The sequence below is a fragment of the Cheilinus undulatus genome, linkage group 1 (genome assembly GCF_018320785.1).
Source record: "Cheilinus undulatus linkage group 1, ASM1832078v1, whole genome shotgun sequence".
NCBI lineage: Eukaryota > Metazoa > Chordata > Actinopteri > Labriformes > Labridae > Cheilinus > Cheilinus undulatus.
Genome location: NC_054865.1, coordinates 26,370,552 through 26,395,200, shown reverse-complemented (window position 1 = coordinate 26,395,200; position 24,649 = coordinate 26,370,552). Strand labels below are relative to the sequence as shown.

Here is a 24,649-nt window from a genome sequence, read left to right as displayed (position 1 = left end):
GAAAATCGAAATTGAACTAATGTATGTTATGTTGAATCCTGATTCTACAGTAAAAAGTATTTTATTCACATTAATCTACACTCAAAGAAGTGAAAATATTATTTTAGGATTTTTTTCCATATTTATTAAAAATAAAAAAAAACAAAATATCACATTGACATAAGTATTCAGACCCTTTGAAAAAACACTGGAAATTCAGCTCTAATGCCTCCCATTTCTCTTAATCTTTGCTGAGATCTTTCTGAACCTTGACTGGAGTCCTCCTGTGTTAAATTAAATTGATTGGACATGATTTGGAAAGACACACACCTGTTTATAGGAGACCTCATAGCTGACAATAAACATTAGCACAAAAAACCCAAGGCATGAGGTCAAAGGAACTGCCTGCAGAGCTCAGAGACAGGATTGTTTCAATGCACAGATCTAAAACAAAAAAACTGGCTGCACTCAAGCTTCCCGAGAGCTCAGTGTCCTCCATAATTCTCAAATGGAAGAAGTTTGTTGCAACCAGGACTCTTCCAAGACCTTGTTCCCCTGCTAAACTGCACAAACAGGGAGAGGGGCCTTACTGAGAGAGGTGTCTAAGAACCTGAGGGTCTCGTGGATGAGCTCCAGAGATCCTGTGTGGAGATAGGACAAAGTTCCAGAGGGACAACCATCACTGCATCCCTCTACTGATCAGGGCTTTAATGAAGAGTGCTAGACAGAAGCCTCTCCTCAGTGCAAACACATGAAAAAATAAAGCACCTGAAGGACCCTCAGAGAGGGAGTCAGAGTGTGTCTCTGGTCAAATGAAACCAAGATTGAACTGGTCTCAATTCTAAATGTTAAGTCTTGAGGAAACCAAGCACCGCTAATCACCTGCCGAATACCATCCCCACTCTGAAGCATGGTGGTGGCAGCTTCATGCTGTGGGGGTGTTTTTGACCAGCAGGGACTGGGAGACTGGTCAGGGTTGAGAAAAAGCTAAACAGAGCAAAAGATATCCTTAATGAAAACCTGCTCTACATAGCTAACTTTGCAAAAATGTCTAAAATTTTGTTTTTAAGCTTGTCTTTTGTCTTTTAAGTTTGTTGTCTTTGTCTTTTTTTGTCTTTTAAGCTTGTAATGAGTGTAGAATAATGAGAGAAAAGAGGACTGTAGCATCAGGTTGCAACATAACAAAACTGAAAAGAGTGAAGGTGGAGTTAGAAAAGTCAAAAGAAAAAACAGGCAAAAGCAGTGTGTGCACATGGCCTTGTTCTACATCCATGAAAATATTCCAGGACATATAAAAACATGTTTGAATGGTTTTAAAGCAACAAAAGCAACAGTCAAAAGTCTCTGTTAGGAGATAACTAACAATCATTATCTCATAGTCACAACTTACATTTAAGTTTATCCATTTGTAACAAGAGGGGCTCTATACTTTATTTTGACATTTCCTGATAATGATGTGTTAACATCTACATTTGCATATTGTTCATGTACAGCAAAATGAGAAAAAAAAACAATAAGTGTAAATGTACCTTAAATAGATAATGTATTTAATATATTTGCCAGACTGTGGACTGGATACTTCAGTGTAAAACTCCCCATAGCTCCAGTGGGTCTGCTCCTGTGCTTTGATGGGTTGGGTTTCTCCAGGGTGTTTTGAAAATGTCACATAGTGCATTGCTGGAGAGGACTTCATCCACTCAGCACTAATGAAAAATAAAGGCTAAAATGGGAAAAAGAAAGTAAAACAGTATTTACATTGTAGGAGTTTGGTGTCTATGAGCAGCTCCAGGGACAGGAAGAGTACCACCAGGATGACGCAGGCCACCAGGATACAGTTAAAGCCAGCGCTGAGCAGACAGACCTGCCACAGGGCCACACGACGACCGCAGCACGGCTTCAGCCAGTTGGACCTGAGGAAGGAAACAAAAAAATGATGTACAGTAACAGTGTTTAAGACATTTTATTTCTTTTCCCTAGAAAGGGGAGCAAAGGAGGAACATGACATTGTGTTGTGTAATGGTAAGTTGTTTCTAAAGCATTGATTTTGCAATTTCTTATCGAAGTGCTGCTTAATCTGAAGGAGAGAATCAGTCATCCTCAATAGCTATAGAATTCAATTATTTGAGGTCAAGATTGGCACTAAACAAAGCATAACTAGGGTGAATATTGATTGACTGACAGTCTGAAATGTGGATAATTAGTTATATTCCTGCATAGCATGTTTAAATGGACATTGTTTATGGATGAATCTATTCAGGTATTGATTCCCAGGCTGAGAGCAGTGCTGATGTGCTATTTGAACTCCCTGACATGACCAACAGAGGGCAGTAGTTAACACTTAGTAGAGGTGAAGTCTGTTGAAAGAGCAGAGTGTGGTCAGAGACAGCATTGATAGAGAGGGGGACAGTGAAGCTCTGTGATCTGGTGACTTGACCATCAGCCGGAGCTGTGAGAGGAATATTAAAGGACTCCTTTTAACACGGGGATGAAGGGAAGCACTGTAGAGAATGCTGTCTAAAGAACTCGGCAAAATCAGTAGAGAGAAAGAAGTCAAGTGATGAGATACAAAAAGGAATTAATACAAAAATATATATCATGCGAGACTTTCAGTTGTAAATGTGGGAAATGTGGTAATCTAAATCCAGCCTATCTCTTAGGGAACATGCTCCAGAGATAAAAAATAAATAAATATATAAATAAAAGCCTGGTTTTTCAAGGTATACTGTAACAGTACAGCATTTTTAGGCCACTACAGCGTCTGGTGAGATGACTCAATGCTATTTAAAAATAGCGGTGAGCCTTGCAGAGCAGCTACTACAAGGCTGACAGTAGGAGATGAGAGAAACAATGCCTCTCACCAGCTCTCCAGCTGGAGTGGAAAGTTGGCTCTACCCACTACCTTTCCCTTCTCCTCATGCCCTGGCATGCAGGAGACAGACGTTGGCAGAGCGGTTCTCTCCTCTGATCATGTCTTCATTCCTTGGCGTTGCGCTAAAATGGCCCAAAAAGGTAGCAAAAAGCCTCAGTCTCTGTTTGTGTCTGTTTGATTTGTTCTTTATGTTTTAATATCAGTTAACCTAGTTTGCATTTCAAACTGCCAGATGAAGAGACATATTATCTTTGAAATTTGTTTGATAGCTGTTTTTGAATGTAAGACAAGAAAAGATGCATCATTAACTCACTGTGTATTCATTGAAACAGATTAAAACTACTGAAGTCTTAATTTTATCACCACCATGAAGTCAGTGGTTCTCAACTGATGCAGCCATAGGACCCCCCACCTACTGTAATGTGAAGTAGGGACCCAAATTTCTGATTTTTATGAAAGTAATTCAACAAAAAATGCAACAATTTGGAAGGAACACAACCAAAGGTTGAACAAAGAGACTGGCTAACACTTTGGGAGAATGTATGCAAACATTTCATTTCACTATGTTTTACCATTATAACACATTTCGGTTGTCTTAAAAAAGAAATTTATAAATTATCATAAGAAAACTAACTTTTCTGAAAATATGTCCACCCAAGATAACAAGATAACTAAGTGAAACTCTCAAGAAAATAAATCAGAATTTACTAGTTTTCCTGCAAAATAAAGTATATATAGATGCCTGCCAAGGGCTTCAATATCAGAGATATTTTGCCTTTTTTTTTCCTACTGAAACCAGTTCACGACCCACTGAAAACAGTCCTGAGATCAACTTTTGCGTCCCCACCCACCAGTTGAGAACCAATGTTCTAACAAGCAATGCACTGAAAAATTAAAATGTTTCACAAAAATTTGTAGTAATTTTTCACATATTACAATAGATGTGCATAGAAAATAATCTTTCTTTCTAACCTGTATTTAAACTCCATTCTAAGTCTTCTGCAGAGAGGGTTCATATCGTTAAGAAATAGTCAGACCCCCTTCACTTTTTTCAAGGCCTGCTTGCCTTTCATTTGGAGTTTTTTGCAAGCGTTCATGTATTTTTCACTGAGGAGAGGCTTCTGTCTAGCCACATTGCGATAAAGCCCAGATCAGTAGAGCTGCACTGATGGTTGTCCTTCTGGATTTTTGTCCCATCTCTACACAGGAGCTCTGGAGCTCAGTCAGAGTGACCACTGAGTTCTTGGTCACCTCTCTTGCTAACGCCCTTCTCCCTCAAAAGCTCAGTTTGTTTCAGTGTGCTCTCTCCATTGGCCTGCTTTGGGTGCTATGAATGTTCAAGATTAAAGTATGCGATAGAAATAAGGGAAAATTAGTGGATGAGGAACATGTAGATTCAGAAAAAGTTCTTAAACATGTTATTGTGAGTTGGATTTAAACGGAATTTTTAAGTGTAGGAAAGTTTCCACAGTGTAGTTTGACTTGAAAAAGCCAAGTTAACCCAACATAAATATAAAAGTAAAACTGAGTTAATATAATGTAACAGTAAATGCATTTGACATAAAGGAACTGTGTTAATACAGCTTGTTAATTTGAGTTGGGAAAACTTCATTCACATGTGTGTAACCACTTGAAGTAATATTTTATCCAATGATTCTCTTAGTGTAGACCTCTTTATCCACCACTCTCTCCTTTTCTCTTCTTATTTTCATCTCTCATCCTTCTCTTTCACCTTTGTGTTAAAAGTACAGAGATGGTATAACTGGTTTCTTTTTAGAAGAAGGCACTGTGTGTGTGAACTAGTGAAGTAAAGCTATAAGAGAACCATCTGACATGGAAATGATATAGCTGTCATTCCCCTGTCTAGAGCTGTTGTACTGTTAGGTCAACTTCAAAAATATTATTTCAGGGTGGACATGTTTCACAGTATTGCTTTAACTACTTTATGTGTTTAAGGCCCTTATTTCAACTAGCCTACAAACATGACCCTAAAATAAAACATATCACTGAAAAATAAACAGCAGAAGATTTGTCCAAAATCTCAGAGTGATTTTCTCCCCGTTTAACACATTTTTGTAGCAAATGTTTCCAGCAGCTGTTGATTCAATCACTCCATCTTTCTACCGGTTTACTTTTATCCAAGACTGGCATGGGCAGAGCCACAATCCTGTAAACAATGCAAAGCTAATCGAATAAAGGCATAATCATGCTGATAGCAATCATCTTCTTGGCTTGGGGAAGGTGGTGTAAATGCACAAGCTCCAGATGGTGCAGAGTCTGCTCCACCAGAGTCTTGGCGAGACTCAAATACCAGGTATGGTGCCACAGTGAAAAACATGACTGCATGAAAGACAAGACACAGAAGGTTTACTCTGCCGTACCTCGCTTAAACCCATGGTTAAAACTGGAATGCAGAGAACTACCTTTGCTCCTTTTGACCTGCCTGTGCATGAACCTCACAGTGGGGACAGGCAGGTCACTGTCAGATGGGAGTGGGAAGGTTGCAGGATATAGGACACGATGTAAATAGGAAGTAAATGGAACGTAAATAAGATGTTAATTGGATGTAAATTGAACAAGGTGGAAATTGCAGACAAGATCTGGCAATCCAACACCACTTTTTGCCTTTATATAAATGCTAAACTCCTGAAAAAATAAATATAATGTAGCAGAATAGAGCTTTAGATCTTAAGGGGATTTTTCCCTGTGAAAGTTTAGATTAAATAAAATACATTGTGGAAGGTTGCACGTGGTATAAACTTCATCACTCCTTTAAACTTGCTTAGAGTGAATTTTCCAGAATACTTTCTGCTGTGTTTACACAGCCTACCCCCACCTCATGTGGAAATTTTACCAGGAAACAAGCAGGTAAATATTCTAATCTGCATAATGATGCTGCATGTAGGCTCATAGTATCTTTATAAACACATACACACAGGCCTGCCCCAAAAATTTGCTGGGCCCCTGAAAAATCTCAGTAAGTGGAACTGTACCAGATGTGACTTAATGATGTTATCAGTGTTGAATCAGTGGTTTCTAACAGCTACCTCATTTTGCAGCTGAAAGGGGGTGTCAAACTTTAATTTGGTTCTAATGTTGAAAATATTTATTCATGTTTGTTCTGACTCCTTTTCACCATTTTTTTTTTTTTTGAGGGGGGGGCATTTTGCCTCTTACACTTTATCCCTTTGAATTATTTTTTTATTATTTATCACTTTTTTCTTCCCTTTTTTAAGCTTTTTAGATACTGTTTTACCTTTTTTAACCCAATTTAGCACTTTTTGTCCCTTTTTTACCTCTTTTCACCCATTTTTGCTGCTGTAAATCAGTTTTACCATATATAACACCTTTTTTTCCTCTTTAAACCATTTTGACCCTATTTGACTTCTTTCCACCACCCTTACAGCCAATTTTACCATTTTAGGCACCTTTTACCCATTTTTGCCTCTTTTAACCCATGTTTACTGCTTTAAATCAATTTTGCCTCATATAACCCATTTTTAAAAATATTTTTTACCCATTTTCACACTGTTTACTACTTTTGACCACTTTGAACCCATGTTTCTCCCTATTTTGCATTTTTTTGTCCTTTTCACTTCCTTTTAGCTCCTTTTTGCCACTTTTATCAATTTTTTAAACACCGATCACCCATTCTACCTTTTCAACCCATTTTTTTAACCACTGTCCACCAATTTTTGCCACCTTTTGATCTCCTTCACTGCATTTTTGCTCACTTCTGCCACTTTCAAACTAATTTTTGACACTTTTTGCAATTACTTATGTTCCCCTGTAGTTTCTGCAGCTTTATTGCTCTGTCTTCCTGATGTGTGTGCACATTAGGCTTAGCTATGAAGTGTGACATTACTTGTGACATTACTTTCCAAATGGTTTAGTTTAGTGTGCCCAACTACACCGTTAACATTAACGAAAAGGTAATTCTGTTTAAAGAAAAGAGGTTTACATTTTAAAAAGGTTATATTGTACTACTGCATAAATTTAAAAAAAAAAAAAAACATTGTTTATAAGGGTGGTTAGTATTCAAGTTAAATATTAAACATGGTTATCACAGATTAACTTTACAATTTAATGTCACAAATGTATATCTATTATTATCATTATATTAATGGGGTCATTAATCATACGGCATGTTTCTTTGTTCAAACAGGAACTGAGTAAATGTTCTCCTTGAGCTACGATGCAGTGCTCCCCATTCAAATATGAATTGACTGCTATTGATTTGTTCCACTGGAGCAGTTTAGATTTGTTGCCATGCTGAAGGCCACCTTGACAGCAGCTGAAGGTGTGTAGTTATTCATTCATCCTCTATACAGCCCTATTTTCCAGCATACTCAAGGGATTTGCACCAGTCAGCCTCTAGTAATAACCTTCTCCAACCTGTATGGATTTGCAGCTGCACTCAATAGCACATTACAGTCAGTGGAGTCTCCTCAAACCTGACCACATTTTCAGATCTGATTATACATTTATATTCCATCTTAAATGTACATTTGAAATAAGCTTATCCTCACTGAATAGTCTCCAAAAATGACTCTCCAATGATGCTTTTCTGTTACATCATGTTAGTGCAAATAAGACTAGGGGCCGTTTTGGACTATCTTTTATTTTCCTTCACCTCATAAAAAAGAGAAAGAAGAAAATCCATGCATTTCAGCCATTCAGATATTTCACTGCCTCAAACAACCTCTATTTCCGGAGGTTATGGTTTTGCAAACTTCCACCATGTGATTAGATAGTCCATCAAAGTGCATCTTGAATCAAATGATTTCACGCTTCATTCATTTGCTGCAGGCAAGCAGGAAAAATAAGAATAATCACCAGAACAATAAAACTCCTTGAGTGGGAGGAGGAAGGGGAAGTGGTAAAAGTGAAATACTCTTTTCACTAACTTTATACAGGGGCGGCCTTGTCAGGCGGTACTGGTGCTATGAATAGTAGAGTAGGCTACTGCAGAAAACCAAAGATTATAAAAAATACAGGGGGATACCACCTTTGCCTTTATTTTAGTATTGGCTCTAGTTCTCTCACTGCATTCCTAAACTTTGTCTCTGAGCAAAGTCTAAAGTGCAGATAATACAGTTAGCTTTGTCTGTCTTCCCTTGTCTAACCTCTCCCTTATCTGTATGTTCAATAAAATGCTTTTGCTAGCAGTCAGATGCCTTATTTATAAGAACAATTACTGCTAGCCCGGCTCCTTGTGTGTAAATTTAGCTAATGCTAACATAGCTACGCAAGCTGCGTAATTAACATTAGGCTACTAGAGAAGCCAATGTAGCTAAGTTAGCTTTAGTTTAGTTAAACAACGTCAGTAAACATAGCTAAAGCTAATGTAGCCATAACATACTTTCATAGCTATTTGTGAGTTTAGCTTTGGCTACGTTACACTCCTGCATCAAACTGTAAGACATTTCATCAGATAAAGGACAGTTGTTGAAGTTTGGGTTGTGATTTCTCATTAAGGTGGTGGTGGTGGTTAACACCTAAAGATATTCACATAAAACAATTAAACCTGCAAGCTACACTCAGTCTCTATCACCATGCAACACTAGCTTCGCCCCACATGCATCTTTCACACATACTGTAGACACAGATGAATAAGGGATGAAAGTTCAGGCAGTGTTAACACTCAGCTATGATACATTAAACAAACAGGCTAAATTCAGTGAATGTGTGTCCTTACTTCATGTCATGCCAAAACTAGCCCAGCCCAGAGGGGACGCAGTCAGACGCTGTCCCTGACACATGCAGTATATTAATGAGTCTTATTAAAGCAACACAACAGTAGCAAATGTTGTTTCTCTGACCCGCTCAGCCCTGACGGTCTGACACAACCACCTGGCCCGACTCACTGGTAGACAAGCACCAACAGCGGACAAGGTCACCCCTCACACTGCACTCACTTTGGCTTCTTGGATTTTTGTCATTTTCACACCCTTGCAGTTGCACTATAAAGTCACTTCATTATTCAGTTAAAAATAATGGTCCAACAAGTAGGCCAGAAACACAACAAAGGTCTAAATTATACCTCTTCCTTTATTTCTGTCTTATCTCTGTCTTTATGTCCATTCCCTCTTCCTTTGCATGCTTCCTGCTGCCAGTGTGCGTACACCAGGTTGATATAGTCGTCATTGCTACCCACTGCCACTGAGATCGAGTGGAGCTGGACAGGGAAACAGAGGGGCGAGATTAAATCAGGGGAAGTAATCGATACCAGCATGTCGAGAGAGCCTCTGAACACTGGGACTGTCAGACTCACAGCACCTGATTGTCTCTTCAGATAAAATACTCCACTGAAGGAAAGAGAGATATATTGCTTAAAATTAACTCATCCATCGGTGTAGCTCAGTTGGTAGAGCAAGCACCCTTTTACAGAGGCTATAGTCCTTGACACGTTGGTCGCAGGGCCAATTCCTGGTTTTGACGCCGCTTGGTACATGTCTTCCTCCTACTCTTTCCTCTCTCTCTACAGCTGTACAAAAAGAGTCCTCAAAAATGACCCTTTGTTTATTTATTTTATATATTATTTTTTTTGGTATTATGTCAAACTATATTTACCAGGTAGGTAATGAAAAAGTAAACTAATACAAACAGCTGTGGACAATCTCCACTTGCTTTCACCATTTTGCACACACAATTTTCAAGACTTTTTTCATTTCAGTCTTGAAGATAATGTATAACAGCTCATATAAATCAAAAACCCACTATTTCAAAATATTAGAGTATTGTGGAAAAGTCTAATTAGCAAATGTTTCCTGAGCATTCAGTCTCTCACTCTAGTTTAGTAAACACAACCATACTCAAGGGGAAGACTGCTGACTTGACAAATGTCCAAAAGACAGTCATTGTCATCCTCCACAAGCAGTGTAAGCCACAGAAAGTCACTGCTAAAAGGGCAGGCTGTTCTCAGAGGCTGTTTCATAGCATATTCATGGAAAGTTGACTGGAAGGGAAAAGTGTGGTAAGAAAAGATGCAAAAGCAACAGGGATGAGCTCAGCTTTCAGAGGACTGTCAAACAAGCAGATTCAGGGAACTGATGGAGAGTGGACTGAGACTGGATTCAGTGTATCAAGAACCATCACACCACACACTGATAGGTCCAGGAAATGGGCTATAAGTGACATGTTTTTAGTATCAAGGCACTCCTGATCCACAGAAAACATTATCAGCTCTTGGCAAAGGAGAAAAGAACTCGCTCAGAGGTCCAAAGTCCCATATTCAGATGAAATTCAATTTGGAATTTCATTTGAAAATCAAGGCCCAAAGCCTGGAGGAAGATCAGAGAGACACAGAATCCAAGGAGCCACAGTCAGTGATGGTTTGGGGTGCCAAATCATCTGCTACTGTTGATTCACTATGCTTTATCAAGTCCAGTGTCAACACTGGAGATTTTAGAGAACTTCATGCTTCCATCTGCTGAGAAGCTGTAAGGAGATACTGATTTACTTTTACAGCAGGACTTGGCACCTGCCCACAGTGAAGCCAGAACTACCAGAAACTGGTTTCCTGACCATGGTATTACTGTGCTCGATTGGCCAGCCAACTCGCCTGATCTGAACCCCAAAGAGAAACTCTGAGGAAATGTCAAGAGGAAGATGTGATGAGGACTCAACAATACAGACGAGCTGAAGGCTGCTATCAGAGCAACCTGGGCTTTGTAACACCCCAGCAGTGCCACAGACTGACTGGCTCCAAGCCATGTTGCCTAGATGGACTAATTTGTGTAAAAGGAGCTACAACAAAGTACTGAGTGCATAAATGAACATAAAAGTCTTGAAAAAGTTTCTTTATACACTTTTACATAACATTCTAAATTTTTGAGATGCACATGGAAGATCTTTCAAAGAGTACTAGTGTAAAAAGTGTCAATCTATTAATTTAAATTGTGGGCCATCAAATTTTCTCTTCATCAAAGAGAGCTGACAACATTTCAGTTGTAACACAACATCATCATATTTCTCTTCTCAGCTGCTTCTAAAGTCAAAACCAGGCAAAAAACACCATTAAGACAGAATGTTGTCAAATAAAAAGTTTCCTCAACCATAATTTACTGAGCTGTCAAAGGTTGCTTCCCACAGAGTAGGAAACACTCAGCACCTCTCTTTAAGAGTCATAAACCACTGATGCAACACTGCAGGACAAAGTAAAAAAAAATCTGTGATTATGTGTGTCTTGCAGAGACATATTTTTATTTAACAATAAAAGTTAAACTTAAGTTGTAAAACAAAGAAAGACAAACAGTAAAAATCTATCATAAAGTTAAAGTAATGTAAGTTGTGTACAGTCCCAGAGATGATATCCTCCCATATTGACAGTCTTTTTCAATCAGACTACTCAGTTGTAACTACCTGTACAACTCTGACTTAACTCACCAGTAATGGGTTTTTCTTTGACACAAGTTTTATAATTTGCCATAACTCCAGGAGGCATCGAAAGTGGTGAGACAACTTTTTCTGTGATGTGCCATTTGACTGTGAATTTAAGTTATTTCAAGATAAGTTTATACTGGTCTCAGAGGTCCCAAAACATGCCTGTGAAGTTTGTTGCTAAAAAATACTTCAGTATTAGATTTGTGCATGTCTAAAAAAACCCCCCTCTGTTTCAGCCCTGCTCAGAACGAAACAGTTTCTGTGCCTCAAATGTTACTGATCTGTCTGACTCCACCCCTGACTCCGCCCCTCTCCGGAAATGGAAGTGGCTTAATGGATGTGGCTCTCCCTCAGCTGCCAGCTGAGAGGAGAATCAAGAGAGGGGGGTGGAACTTTCTTCAAAGCGGGGAGGGCCAAAAAAAAAAAAAGCCAAACCTGGGGGTGGTGCTAACTCTCCACATGACATCATGATGGAAAAATCTGAGAACAGCTTGTTTCAGCGCACATTTTCTGAAAGGTGGAGAAAGAGGGGGAGGAAGGAATGGATTTTTTTTTTGGTACAGGCCAGTGGCACATATTTTTGTTAGAAAAAGAAAAAAAGTGATTTTTGCATAATATGTCCCCTTTAAAAGTACCGCTAGATCATCTCAACACTTTATGTTGCATAACTTTGCAAGAAATGAAACCCCAGATCAGATTAACATACACCTATACTGAGAAACAGAGTGAGAAATATTACACTCTTCATTCAAGTTCAGCTGTTATTGCTGGGATTCAGTGTTTAATGGTTAGTTTGGTTTAATTTTACTGTCTACAGCCACTTCAGGGCTGCAGCCACATCAGACATGAAAATCACCTCTAGAATAATCTGGCAGTTTTTTGTTTTATAATCTGACCTGATGAGTTAAACCCAGTCTACGTCCTCCTCAGTATAAAAAAATGCATTTGATTATTTCTCATTTAAATATAGTTAAATTTTCTTCTGGCATGATGGAATGTACGTTTTATCAGTGTTCTATGTTTATAGGTAAAAAGAAAACTATTTGTTTGCAGAGTCATGAAGGAAATCATAAAGCAGTGATTCCCAACCTTTTTTCCCACTTGAGAACCCCCCTACTTGGATCTAAGAAGAAATGAGGCCCCCCAGGACCCACATGAGAATAAGTGATATTGCTGTCCAAAACACCCCGCCCCCCACCAAGGCCATTTGCATGGGTCTTTTATAACCACACTGCTTTTGTATGTTCTGTATTTTTACTATTCTTCTGTGAAATAAATAAATAAACAGACAAGGAGGTGGCTGAATAACCAGCTTTTAACAAAGCATTCTAGCATACCTCCTCATGTGTCCAAATAATCCACTGTATTTTAGTTTCCACAGTTTTCTGATGTGCATCAACTATTCAAAGAGTGAAACAGCATGCGTTAAAAGGGCCATCCATCTGTGGGGAGTTTTTTGGGTGACCCCCTTCCTGATGGAGGGATTTTGAGGGTCCTATTCAAGCAAAAACAGTTTTATGATAGCACCCTATCCTCCCTTAGAAACAAATGAGCCTCCAGCAGGTTCCACATTTCAACAACCAATGTACACACTCACAAACACACATACACACAATGCCTCCTGCTAAAGCAAGCGTGGAAAAGGATGGAGTACCAACTAAGCATAAAATACATGCTGAGTTTCCCTGATGCTGTCAGATTGCAGGTAATTAATTTTACATTTGAAAGGTTCCCCATTACCAATGCCTGTGCACCATTGATCACGACACATCAGCAGGAGAGAGGCGAGCCCAAAACTCCTGCAGCAGCTTCCAGCGGAAGCACAACCAGAGGAATAAATGACTTATCCTGGAGTCACATTATACATATCTGAGGTCCTGACTCATGCTAAAAGATAGAGGGGCTTCTTTTGTTTTGAAGCTTTTACCATAGTTTAGAAGATTTATGGCAAATAGTAAATTATTATTGATTATGTACCTTTTCATATAAACAGTTCTGTCAAAGTGTCAAATCTGAATACAAATATTACAAAAGTCATGTGGAACTAGTCTAAAATGTAATTGGACTGTCAGTCTGGATGCATTGTTTGTATAATTTGATTTTAAAAAACAGTGACCAGAAACCTCAGGCAAAGTACAGTTAAAGAGTAACTAAACCCTCAGATCGATTTTTTCAGATGGAAACTTACAGCCACATGCATGAGTTTAAGGTATGTGGGGCGTTAAGGACTCATCACAGGGCCTGATGTGCCACATCCTGGGACTGGAGATAGGGGGAGGGTATCAAGCTCAACACATGTTGACATACACTTGTCACTTCACAGCCAAGGTCAAGCATTTCTTCTATCCAGGCCTTTCCCCCACTGGTAATACACTCAGAGACCGCCAGTGGTTTTTCAGGCCTTGGGACGTCCACAGCATGTTCAGGGGCTTTTGGTGATCCTAATACTCGCCTGGATAGAACCCTTGGCCCTTCTAACTCATCACATCCACCTCTTACTCTTACGCTTACCACTTGCATGATTTCTTCTGGGACGGACTCATTATTCATTATTCTACTGTTCTTCTAATCTAGGGCCCATAATCTATAACTGCAGCAATGAAAACATCACCAACAGACATTAAAACGTTAACAGCTCTTTAATATTTTCACAGTCTGGCAACAAGCTGAGCAGAGGCACACAGTTTAAGACAAGGCTTGTGCACACTAATCGTACATTGAAATGGCTGCACAGCTGACTCAGTGGAAAACAAAACAACAGGTGCTTTAAAACTTGTGTTTCACCATTATTAGAGGAGAATTCTGTAGTGTAATGCTCTCCTTTCCAATATCATTTTAGCCTAATAAGCTACAATAGGACTGCATGCACAATAGCACAGCTGTGTGAACCTTTAGCTGGCACACAGGAAGGAGAGAAACAGAAACAGTGGTTACACTTTTTTGTTTCTTTTTTAAGGCTAAGGGGATAGGGGAGTTTTCTCTGTTACAGATTAATTTAAGGAAAAGACAACTGATAACAGATTACTTTAATTGTCAAACTTACGCATTATGTAACAAAAAGCAATGTGAGAACTTAAACAGATTACTTTGTAGCACATTACCCCCTAACCCCGATTATCCTATGATATTGTACCATATGCACCAGTAGTGCATTTGTAGTGTAGTGTTTAGTACCAGTAAGTGCTGAGTTGCTGTATGCATCAAACTTCTGTTTTCCTTTCTTAATCTGAAGTTGATACAATGACAAAAGAAACAAACAGAACAAACAAACAAGTAGAATGGCCGTCTAAGAGGCCCACGCCTAAGCAGCGCCACAGAGGAACTCACGCTCCCATTGATTACTATGGTGTTCAAAATTCGAAGTGTGAAAAAAACCGAACGGGTGCGCGGATCATCACCAAAATCTAATCGATTCTTCCCTGTCACTATCCCAATATTCCCTGAAAGTTTGGTGAAGATCCGACTTTCTGTTCTCGAGTTATCTTGTACACAAACAAACAAACAAACAAAGATAACTCCCTGCCAATTTCATTGGTGTGGGTAAATATATTATTCACTAAAAGGAAGTCTCATTTTGTGGCTTTCCACACAAGGTTAATACACCTGATACCAAAAGGCATCAGATCTGATGTTATGTCCATCTCATCTCCACAGTTACTTTTTTGTGTTGTGGCAGCGTTGCGGTAAGATATGGTGATCAGAGAAATTTGGCACTACAAGAAAAGGCATTTCTCTAGGTTATTTGTGTCTTTAGACAAATCAGAATCATCTACTAGCTCCTCCATGCTAAAGGAGATGACATAGACTGTGTCTGACCTGCAGCTATATGTGGAGTTTAAGTTTGCCGTGGGCACCTTCTCATGTACACACTGAACAAGGACAACTGGTGTTCAGCTCTCCCTCACAGTCCTGTGGGAACGCTGGGGAAAGTCTCATTTGTATGTTACAAGGGGACCGGAAGGTCACTGCGTGTGTGTGTGTGTGAGAGAGAGTTTGTGTGTGCCTGCACCAGTGTATTCTGTATTCTGTGCATGCATACGTGTGCATTCATATGTGCACCGCCATTTAGAGGCAGCAGTAGACCAGTGAACTCTCACTGTAGACAGCAGTGTTATAGATCGCAGATGATGTCACAGCGAGTCTATCTGACAGAGGTGGAGCTCATTTAGGATGCAGTGAGATGGATAAGAAAGTAAATTAACTTCTGGATTGTGGAGATAGTGTGCATATGATTCATGTATTTCTATTTCAAGATTTATATCTTAATAAACATAGCCTTCATTTTCTTAACTGGTTTCTGACTCACTTTTACAGATAAAATGAGTAACAGTAAATCTACTTGTCATAAGGGTTGTCACAGTAACAGAAAATTTGACTTTTATAAAAAATCAAACAGTGTTCCCTGTTTCTATACCAGCAACAAAAATACAATACAAATACCTAATACAATATTAGGTTATTATGGTACAAGAATGTGGCCAATTTATTTGCCCAATTTGACAATGTAATCCACCTCTAGTCTTTGTCTATTTGTAAGAGATGTCAACATAACTTTCGCACCTTCATGCAACCCTAAAAGGATTAAAGAAATGTCAGGGTTTGACCACACAGTTCCCTCTCTCTATAAGGCTTAAGTGCTCTTTCATGTCTGTCTGTAAATAATAGTAAATATGTGTTTCCTCTTCATCGGATCCTGCTGAGGAAAAAAACTGATGCCCAAACAGCCAACTTATTTAGGGAAGGGAATGCTGAGTTTCCAGAGCCAAGCCCAGAGATTAATTTAAAAAGTAAATCATGCCTTCAAATCCTGATAGATAAAAAATGTCCTGGACTGACATGTGACAATATTTATTTTTGATTATCAAGCTTTTTCTTTGTAAAGAAAGAAACTTTGGGAGTGCAGATAGCCTAGTGGTTAAGATGTGCCCGGCATGTGGCTCCTTTCCGGCATGTCTCACCCTCACTCTCTCGTTCCTAATTACCACTCTATACACTGTCCTCTTCTATGAATAGAGGCATAGAAGAGGACAAGAAACTTTTAAAACAGAAGTAAAGAAAAATATGTGGCCATAAACAACAATTTGTACATTCAAGATACTTAAAGTTGTGCCATCAGTCTTCTTTTTTTTATTGTTAGCCAAATGTGCTATAACCTTGCAAAGCAGATGGATTTGCCCATTTCCGTGTTTCTCAATGGCAAATCCATCTTGCAAAGCTCCCGTCTGATCCGTTTGGGCCTGGTTAGAAAGTGACAGGACCAATCAGCGATGAGGGACAGTAATTTCGGGCATGGCGGAGTCATGACATAATCAAGAAGCAACAATAGACCGGTGCAATTATGGCAGAAAAGATTAGCGTGGATGCTGCTGAAGCATAAATGTGCAGTTTTCTTTTCAAAAACAACAAAAGTTGTGCACTGACATGTCTACAGTCACCATGGTTTGTGTAATGCAGTTCTGTATGGAGTTTACTCCTCGGTAGCGGCTCATCACGTGTTTTGTTGCTCTGATTGGCCCGTAAAAACGTGACAGACAGAACGTTCATCCAATCATCCTCCGAGTTTTTTTGCCCTTTCCCAAACACTGTGTATGAGAGGTTTACACATCCATCTGGCATGCCAGGTTAAATGTGCTATGCATGCTAAGAAATATATATATATATATATATATATATATATATATATATATATATATATATATATATAAGTAGGATGTTTCCAGTGGACTTTCATCAGGTTTGGTAAAATTTGGTATTCTGGGTTATGACCAACCATGTAATAGGGCATGGAACTTCAGATTTTGATCATACTTGCTCTCAGTACATACACAGCAACTTTTACACCAAGTTTTAGGGAAAACTTTTTTTGCTTTCTGACAGCCATGGATGAGAAATGATTTGGTAGACTTATTCCCAGTCTTGCCCTGAAGATATGTGTCAAAATTTAAGATGACTGTAAAAATTATCAATGAGATACAGCAATTTTCTTGTTAAGCCTCAGCTCACCCAAAATTCATTGGACAATAACTTAATAATGATACAATACATCAAAAAGTATTTTGCGACTTTTAATGTGCCCCTTTCTGAGATAATCCATCCAATCAGGTCCACGGTTCAGGAGATGTCCAAAAAAGTGACTTTCAAAATATGAAAAAAAAAAAAAAAAAAAGGAGAAAATCAATCTTGACAGACTTCGAGTCTAAGAAGCTTTTTTGTAAACATATAGCACTGGACTTGTGTGTCAAATTTCAAGTCACTCTGACCTACTGTGTGACCTTTCAAAAACGTCTTTTATCTTTCCTTAATTACAGCGCCACCAGGTGACCAATTGGATTCATATTCCTGAGTAAGGTGATGTATCAGATTTCCAGTGACAAGTTTTGTGTAATTCCATCTCAACAGAAATTGAGCATTTTTGGCAGAAAAATAAAATCATTTTAACATGTCATCCTCACACAACTACAGTTGGGTCTCTTCTCTTTTTGGGCTGGAGCTTTACAAACAAATTGACACAAATACAACAGGGTTCTATTCTATCCCTACAAGGCTGGAACCCTGACAAATCACCTTTCATCATCCTTTCAGTCTATCATCTGGACTCGGCCCATAAAGCTTTAACACAGATACAAACTAATCAATGATGATCAAACCTAATCAAATCAAATGTTTTTAATACAGTGATCACATTTTAGGTGGGATGGAATATGCAGCCATTGGTAGCCTCATCATCTGACACGTCATTTGAAAATCACGAAATAAAAGCCATTTTTAAGTTTTTCATTCACATATTTCATGTTAAAGGTTTATTCATCCCCATAGTCCTTCAGTCAGAAATGTATTTGACAAATGATGAACATTCAGCCTCTCCCTGTAGCAGAGGAATTAAGAAGCCAGAGAGATAACAAGAAGACCAGTTACTCCCAGGTCGCTGCTTCAGACTACTTCCTGTGCTCTCTAATTAAATCAGGCCAAATTGGCTCAACCAGGTGTCAGCCTTCAGAGAATGCATTGTTTCAAAAAGCAAGAGTTTAACATTCGAGTTTTTTTCTCCACATCCTCTCACAAAGTTGCAGCGAGTAAAGTAAGAATGCTGCCAAAGACCCATAGAAAATAGTAGTTAAAAATCCCCTCTGTCTGAGAAGCTGTAGTGTGTCTTTCTTTACTGTCCCTTCAACACGGTTTATTAATTTACTTTATTTGTTTCAGGAATTATATAAAGAAATAATCAATGACATAAATGTAGATGATAGAACCATTATGCTGCTATATTTCATGGACAAAAAGACTTAGCAGAAAGAGCAAATGCATTTCACTAAAATACACTCATTCAACCAACTGCATCTCCAAGATACATAAGTTATGTTTATGGATTATTATTCATTATTCCCATTATAAAGTTGTGATACAATATGCAAAGGTTTTTTTCTGTATTTTTAAACCACGTTCTTGAAATTGTAAGGATGCCAGTATTTTTCCAATCCAAAATGGGACATTTGGGTCCTTGGACTAGATCCAGTAGGTGGTACTTGTTTTTTTCCTCTTTCCCCTCTTTGCTCTCTACAAATTTAGATGAACCATCTGGTGCTGGTTTCTAACCCTGGACTCCTTACACATTTGGAACAGCCGTATCAGCAACATATGCTTCTGTCTCCACGTCTGGCAACCACACAGCCATCACTGCAATGGGAGGTGACATCATTGCACTGCTCAGGTGTGAACTTGTCATGGCAGTCAGAGGATGAGAGGGGGGGTCGATCTAGCCAGTCATGGGAATCTTAAGATTTCCTAGACGGCATGCTTTGGTCCATGCTTGCTTTTTTTCAGGTTTTTTTTTAATGTGGTAAGATTTTTTTTTTAACCACTGAGCAAAGATAGCTTGTAAAGAGTACAGTGCCTCAAATGAAAACCACACTGCAAAACCCTAAATCTCAGCAAGTGTTACCACATACTATAAGCATGACATGTCCAAATATGAGAAATACTTCAGGAACACTAAAGCAAAAGGCTTGAGATGCCTATGACACAGTAAAATCCAGTGCAGAACATGCACAGGAAGAGAGTAAAACTTTCACACTTCTAACCTTGTGCACCTTATTTGGGTGTTCACACTTGGTGTACAAGACCATAGCATATTCTAATTCTCTAGTGTTGTAGTCCAGGGGTGCGCCTAAATGTACTATGGTATCAGACCTCTCCCTGCTCAGGTCTGTTACCCAGAATTCCTGGAGTGCCATGATGGCTTAAACAGCTAACCAATGATGAAACAAAGCAGTTGTGTCTGGAGTCTGAGAAGAGTGGCGCAAAATGATTAAAGTTTTTTAAAGTATTATTTTACATGTAATGGGAATATTGTTTAAGATAATAATTTGCAGATAATATATGTAACAAATATGATCATGCATGAAGCTTTGGATAGCCAATAAGTATCTGATACTCTCTTTTATAAAAGTTAGGGCAGTGAAGGAGGAAGCTATCAACAGAGTAAAATCTCTACACTATATAAGGTATAGGTACTGTACAAGCTTTTATTTTTATGGATTGATTTCACATACTGAGAGGGAAAATAAGTTTAAAAGTACAAACACCTTCCGGCCTCGTGCTGCTCCAGGATCCCAAAATGCTTTGCGTGTAGCTTGAATCTGTCAGAAGGTGTTGGCATTTTTAAAATAGCATTTCTCCTTCTACGTGAGAAATTCATTCATGAATTGCCAACAGGTGTTTTGCTATGGTATACATATTCCAGTACAGTTTTTATCGAAAGACTCTGTAATGGATGGATGTCCAGGTAGGTACACAAGCGTTTATGAATGTCTGATGTGGCAGACTCTTTTGAAATTTTTCACTTGAAATTAACTTTCAAAATTCCTTCTTCTTCTTCTTCTGATCTGATTCTACAAGCCAGATATTTTCATGAGTGTGAAATTCTGTTCAAATAAGGTTTCTTAAATTTTCCTCCACTGGCCAAGTTTGCAGCCAGTGACTTTTTTAATTGCCAGTTAAAACAATCAATGCAAGCTTCACATAAGTTCAAGCTCTTCAAATCTCCCTCGCTGCACTATTTTTCCAACCATCGTCCTACACAAATACAAGCTGAAATGCACCAACAGAACCCTCCAACCTAAAAAAAAAAGTGAGCAAACAAACAAAAGCAGCTTGATGACTAGGAGGAGAGTGGGCGGCCATGAAAGTGCTGAACACAAGCCCACGCCACCTTGGTCCTCCCAGCATTTTTCCTAGACAGGAAGATGGATGGGCCCAACTCTATTAATAACCACACTCCACTTACCATGACGCCAAAACTGCTAACACTGCAACTGCCCCCTGATGCTAGCTAAAACAACCACCTCCCACAATGTCGCCCACGTCTCTCCTGATAGCAACACTGTGTTAGGCAACAATACAGTAAAAAGGGTGCTGGAAATCTCCAACCTGTGCACCTTTCTTCACACCGCAGGACTGTGAACCGAGAGGCTCTTACAGGTTTGGAGAGGAGCTCCTGGTAGTTTTGGTGGGGGAAAGTGTGTGGTACACTTGGCATTTAGAGTGCAGTTTATTTTACAGTGTGAAATACAGGCTGGGAAAAGGTAGGACAACAAAGAGTATGAAGAGAATCAAGCAAAACAGAAAGAAAAATATAGAAATATATAGAAAGGTGGTGAAAGAGAGGAAGAGAAGAGCACATCTAAATGTGCAGAAGCATCAATGAAGGAGCACCATTGTTCCTAATGAGATGTGACAGCCCAGTATAAACTGGAATATGAAGTGAACCATGATTACTGAGGATTAGATGAGCAACCAGTGCAGTGAGGAAGCTTTTCAGGCCTGGCCTTGTTCTCTCTCTCTCTCTCTCTCTCTCTCTCTCTCTTTCTCAGTGTATAAATACTCTGTGTGCTGTGTCCCTGTTCATCATGCATGCAAAAATATATGTGTGTTTGTGAGCGATCGAGGAGGGGTTGTGTGTGAGTGACTGCCTCGCCGTTGTGTGAAGCGAGGGCAGCGCACTGTAGGAGAGATAGCAGTAAGGTCAGCTCCACCTTCACAATGCTACGGGCTGTGATATGCAAACATGGCTGACAGTAGGTGCTTCATCACACGATGGCAGTTTGACACAAGAGCCTTTTCTCTTGATTAATCCCTCCTGCTTGCTTCCTGCTATGAAACAACATTTTTCACTAAATATAATACACAAACCTGGCCAGCACTGAAAGATTTTTAAAAACTTCACACATGATGATACATAATTACAGGTTTTTCAGTTTTGTTCCTATATTATTGTCAATTATCATGACAGCACACCATGCACTTACAGACTTCATCATAACTAACCTGAGTCCAGGCTGAAAAACTATAAATCTCTCAAAATCCGTCATAGTCAAACACAGTTTTAGAGTACACAAACATGGCGGACAACAGGTAGGATGTTGGTAATGTTTTTAGCTACTTTTTTACTCAAAATTCACAAAGAAAGAAAAAAACATGGGTGTAATTGTGGAAGAATAGATTTAATTCTTAAACAACCAGAATCCATAAGCTACAAACACAAAATCTCTCTACTTAAAACATGTCTTTGGAGGAAACAAGACAGGCATACACTGGCAAAAAGAACTGGTGATAGTTTTTGGACTACTTTTAACTGAAATATGTGAATACATAAGATAAAGGTGTTTCTGCAGCTGTACTGATTCCTTCTTAAGAGGCAACCTGCATGGTAGAAAAGTAAAGCCAGGGGCGCTCAGATGGCCCAATGATTCAGCCTGTGGCTTCTTTCCTACATGTCTTTTCCCAACTCTTTCATTCTGATCCTATCCACAGTCCACCTCCACAAGTAAAGGCATAAAAAGCCCCCAAAAAATATATTTAAAAGAAAAAAAGCCAATGCCGAAAAGCGAAAAACTGCAGTGTCCACTTGAAGCCACCTGCTAAGTCACAGTCCCTATGTTTCAATGCTGAGTTTTGTTGTAGAGATACCATCTTTCCTTTAATAGGACCAAGGATCAAACTGCGGTCGGGCCATATATGGCCACGGTCAGCAAAAAATTAGTACGGCTTGTCCCTCTTTATTGTTCGGGATATAATAAAGGATCTACATCTTAGGTCTTTATGGACTTTACGGACAAGATCGTCACGTGACACTCCCCAGCCAATTAAATCTTTTGCTCAGACCAGGCTCATGACTGACACTGGAAATATACAGAGGCACACAGAAGGGCAGTGCAAACAGGAGAGTTTACTGAGGGACAAACAGAGCAAGTTAGTGACAGCATAAACAGTTAGTTCTTGAAAAGAAGACAGAGAAAAACAGAGCTAAACACCAAAAATGGACAGGCTTGTATATGGTTATTCTCCCTAATGCTATGGGTGGTTTACAGTGCCCCCCAAAAGTATTGGCATGGTTGGCCCAATTCCTTTATTTTTGCTGTAGACTGAAAACATTTGGGTTTGACATTAAAAGATGAATATGAGACAATAGATCAATATTTTAGCTTTTTTTTTCTCCAGATATTCATATCTGGATCTGTTACAGGAGATAGCTTTATTTTTAACACCACATTTTTAGGTGAGCAAAAGTATTGGAACAGATAGACTTAAAACAGATTAAAGTGAATAAGACTTAATATTTAGTTGGAAATCATTTTCCTGCAGAAACTCCATCAAACCTGTGATCCACCGACATCACGAAACTTTAGTATCCTTCTTTTGTGATGCTTTTCTAGGCTTTCACTGCAGCCTCTTTCAGTTGTTGTTTGTTTTGGGGTTTACTCCTTTCAGTTTCCTCTTTAGTAGGTCAAATGCTCTACAGGGTTTAAAGGTACTGTGTGTAGAATTTGGCTGCATTTCGCCGAATAGAAACAATGTAAATGGGATATAATGTTTATATATTTATGTGAAGTATGTTAAAATAAGTGCACAATCATCCCCTTTAAACTTTCGTTTTCTTTTTATAAGATTTAAAAAAAAGCTTTTTAAATTTACTTTACTGCGGGTCGCCCTCACGGAGGCTGACATAATGAACCGCCATGTTGTCTACGGCAACGTTTTGGGGACAGAAAGAGCGATTTTTAAATACGAACCTGCCCGCCAGTCCTGAAAGCTACCTGGAAGGCAGGTGGAGAAGAAGACTGACCTAAAATCTATAAAAATAATGGTTAGAAAAATGAATGAATAAACCCTCACCTCGTCACTGCTGTAAATGATGTCTGGCTCACGATCCTTTTTGGTCTTCACAGGCTCTCGTCGCTTAGTGATGTGATGTTTTGGTAACAGATCGGCTCATTCTAAGATCTGAACGTCAGATGTCGCTAAAATTCCAAATTCTACACAATGAACCTTTAAGTCTGGAGATTGTCTTGTTTTGGCAGTGTGTTTTAGGTCATTATCTTGCTGCATGATGAAAGATCTCCTTATCAGTTTGGTTGCATCTTTCTTGAAAATGGCAGACAAAATCTTTCTGTAGACTTCTGAGTTCATTTCTGCAACCATCATGTGTTACATCATCAATGACGATTAATGAGCCCCTCCCATAGGAAGCCATGCAAGCCCAAGCCATGACAGAACCTCTACTGTGTTTCACAGATGAGCTTGTATGTTTGGGATCATGAGCAGATCCTTTCTTTCTACAAACGTTTGCCTTTCCATCACTTTGGTAGAGGTTCATCTTTGTCTCATCAGTCCATAAACTTTGTTCAGAATGTTTGAGGGTGGTCTCTGTACTTTTTGGCAGATTCCAGCCTGGCCTTCCTGTTCTTCTTGCTGAGTGGTTTGCATCTTCTGGTGTAGTGTCTGTACTTTTGTTCATGAAGTCTTCTGTGAACAGTAGATGGTGATACCTTCACTCCTGTCCTCTGGAGGTTGCTGATATCACTAACAGTTGTTTTAGGATCTTTTTTTACAGCTCTCACAATGTTTCTGTCATCAACTGATGCTGTTTTTCTTGGTCTAACCATTCACACCTGTTACTGAGTACTACAGTGGTTTCTTTCTTCTCTAGGACATTCCTAATGGTTGTACTGGCCATGGCCAATGTTTTTGCAGTGGCTCTGATCTTCTCTCAGCTTCACAATCAAGTGTTTTTCACTCTTAGACAGCTCTTTGGTTGTTATATTGTTTACACCTCAAACTATATATACAGTCTGCACAGGCAGAACACTAATCTGAAACTGAGTGTAGACATTCAGCGCTATTTATTGCATGAATACTTGATGTCACTGGACACACCTGGGCAACAAAACACCCCTGACAGTCACATGTTTCATTACTTCTGCTCACATGAAAAATTGGTGGGCTCAAACAAAGAGTTGCTATCTTCTATGTTGTGTATCAGATCCAGATGTAAATACCTGGAAATGAAAGCTGAAATGTTGATCTTTTGTCTCATATTCATTTTTTGACATAAAACCCAAATATTTTCAGTCTAACATA

The 24,649-nt window shown here is 39.0% G+C and overlaps 1 protein-coding gene across 1 annotated transcript in view; it reads right to left on the bottom strand.

The window, feature by feature from the left end:
- LOC121513188 (transmembrane protein 266-like) overlaps nt 1-24,649 on the bottom strand; it is a 77,673-nt gene that overhangs the window by 21,385 nt on the left and 31,639 nt on the right. The window contains exon 4 of the mRNA XM_041792769.1: nt 1,735-1,889. Within this exon, the coding sequence (XP_041648703.1) occupies nt 1,735-1,889 (155 nt within the window). The remainder of the gene's footprint in view (nt 1-1,734; nt 1,890-24,649) is intronic.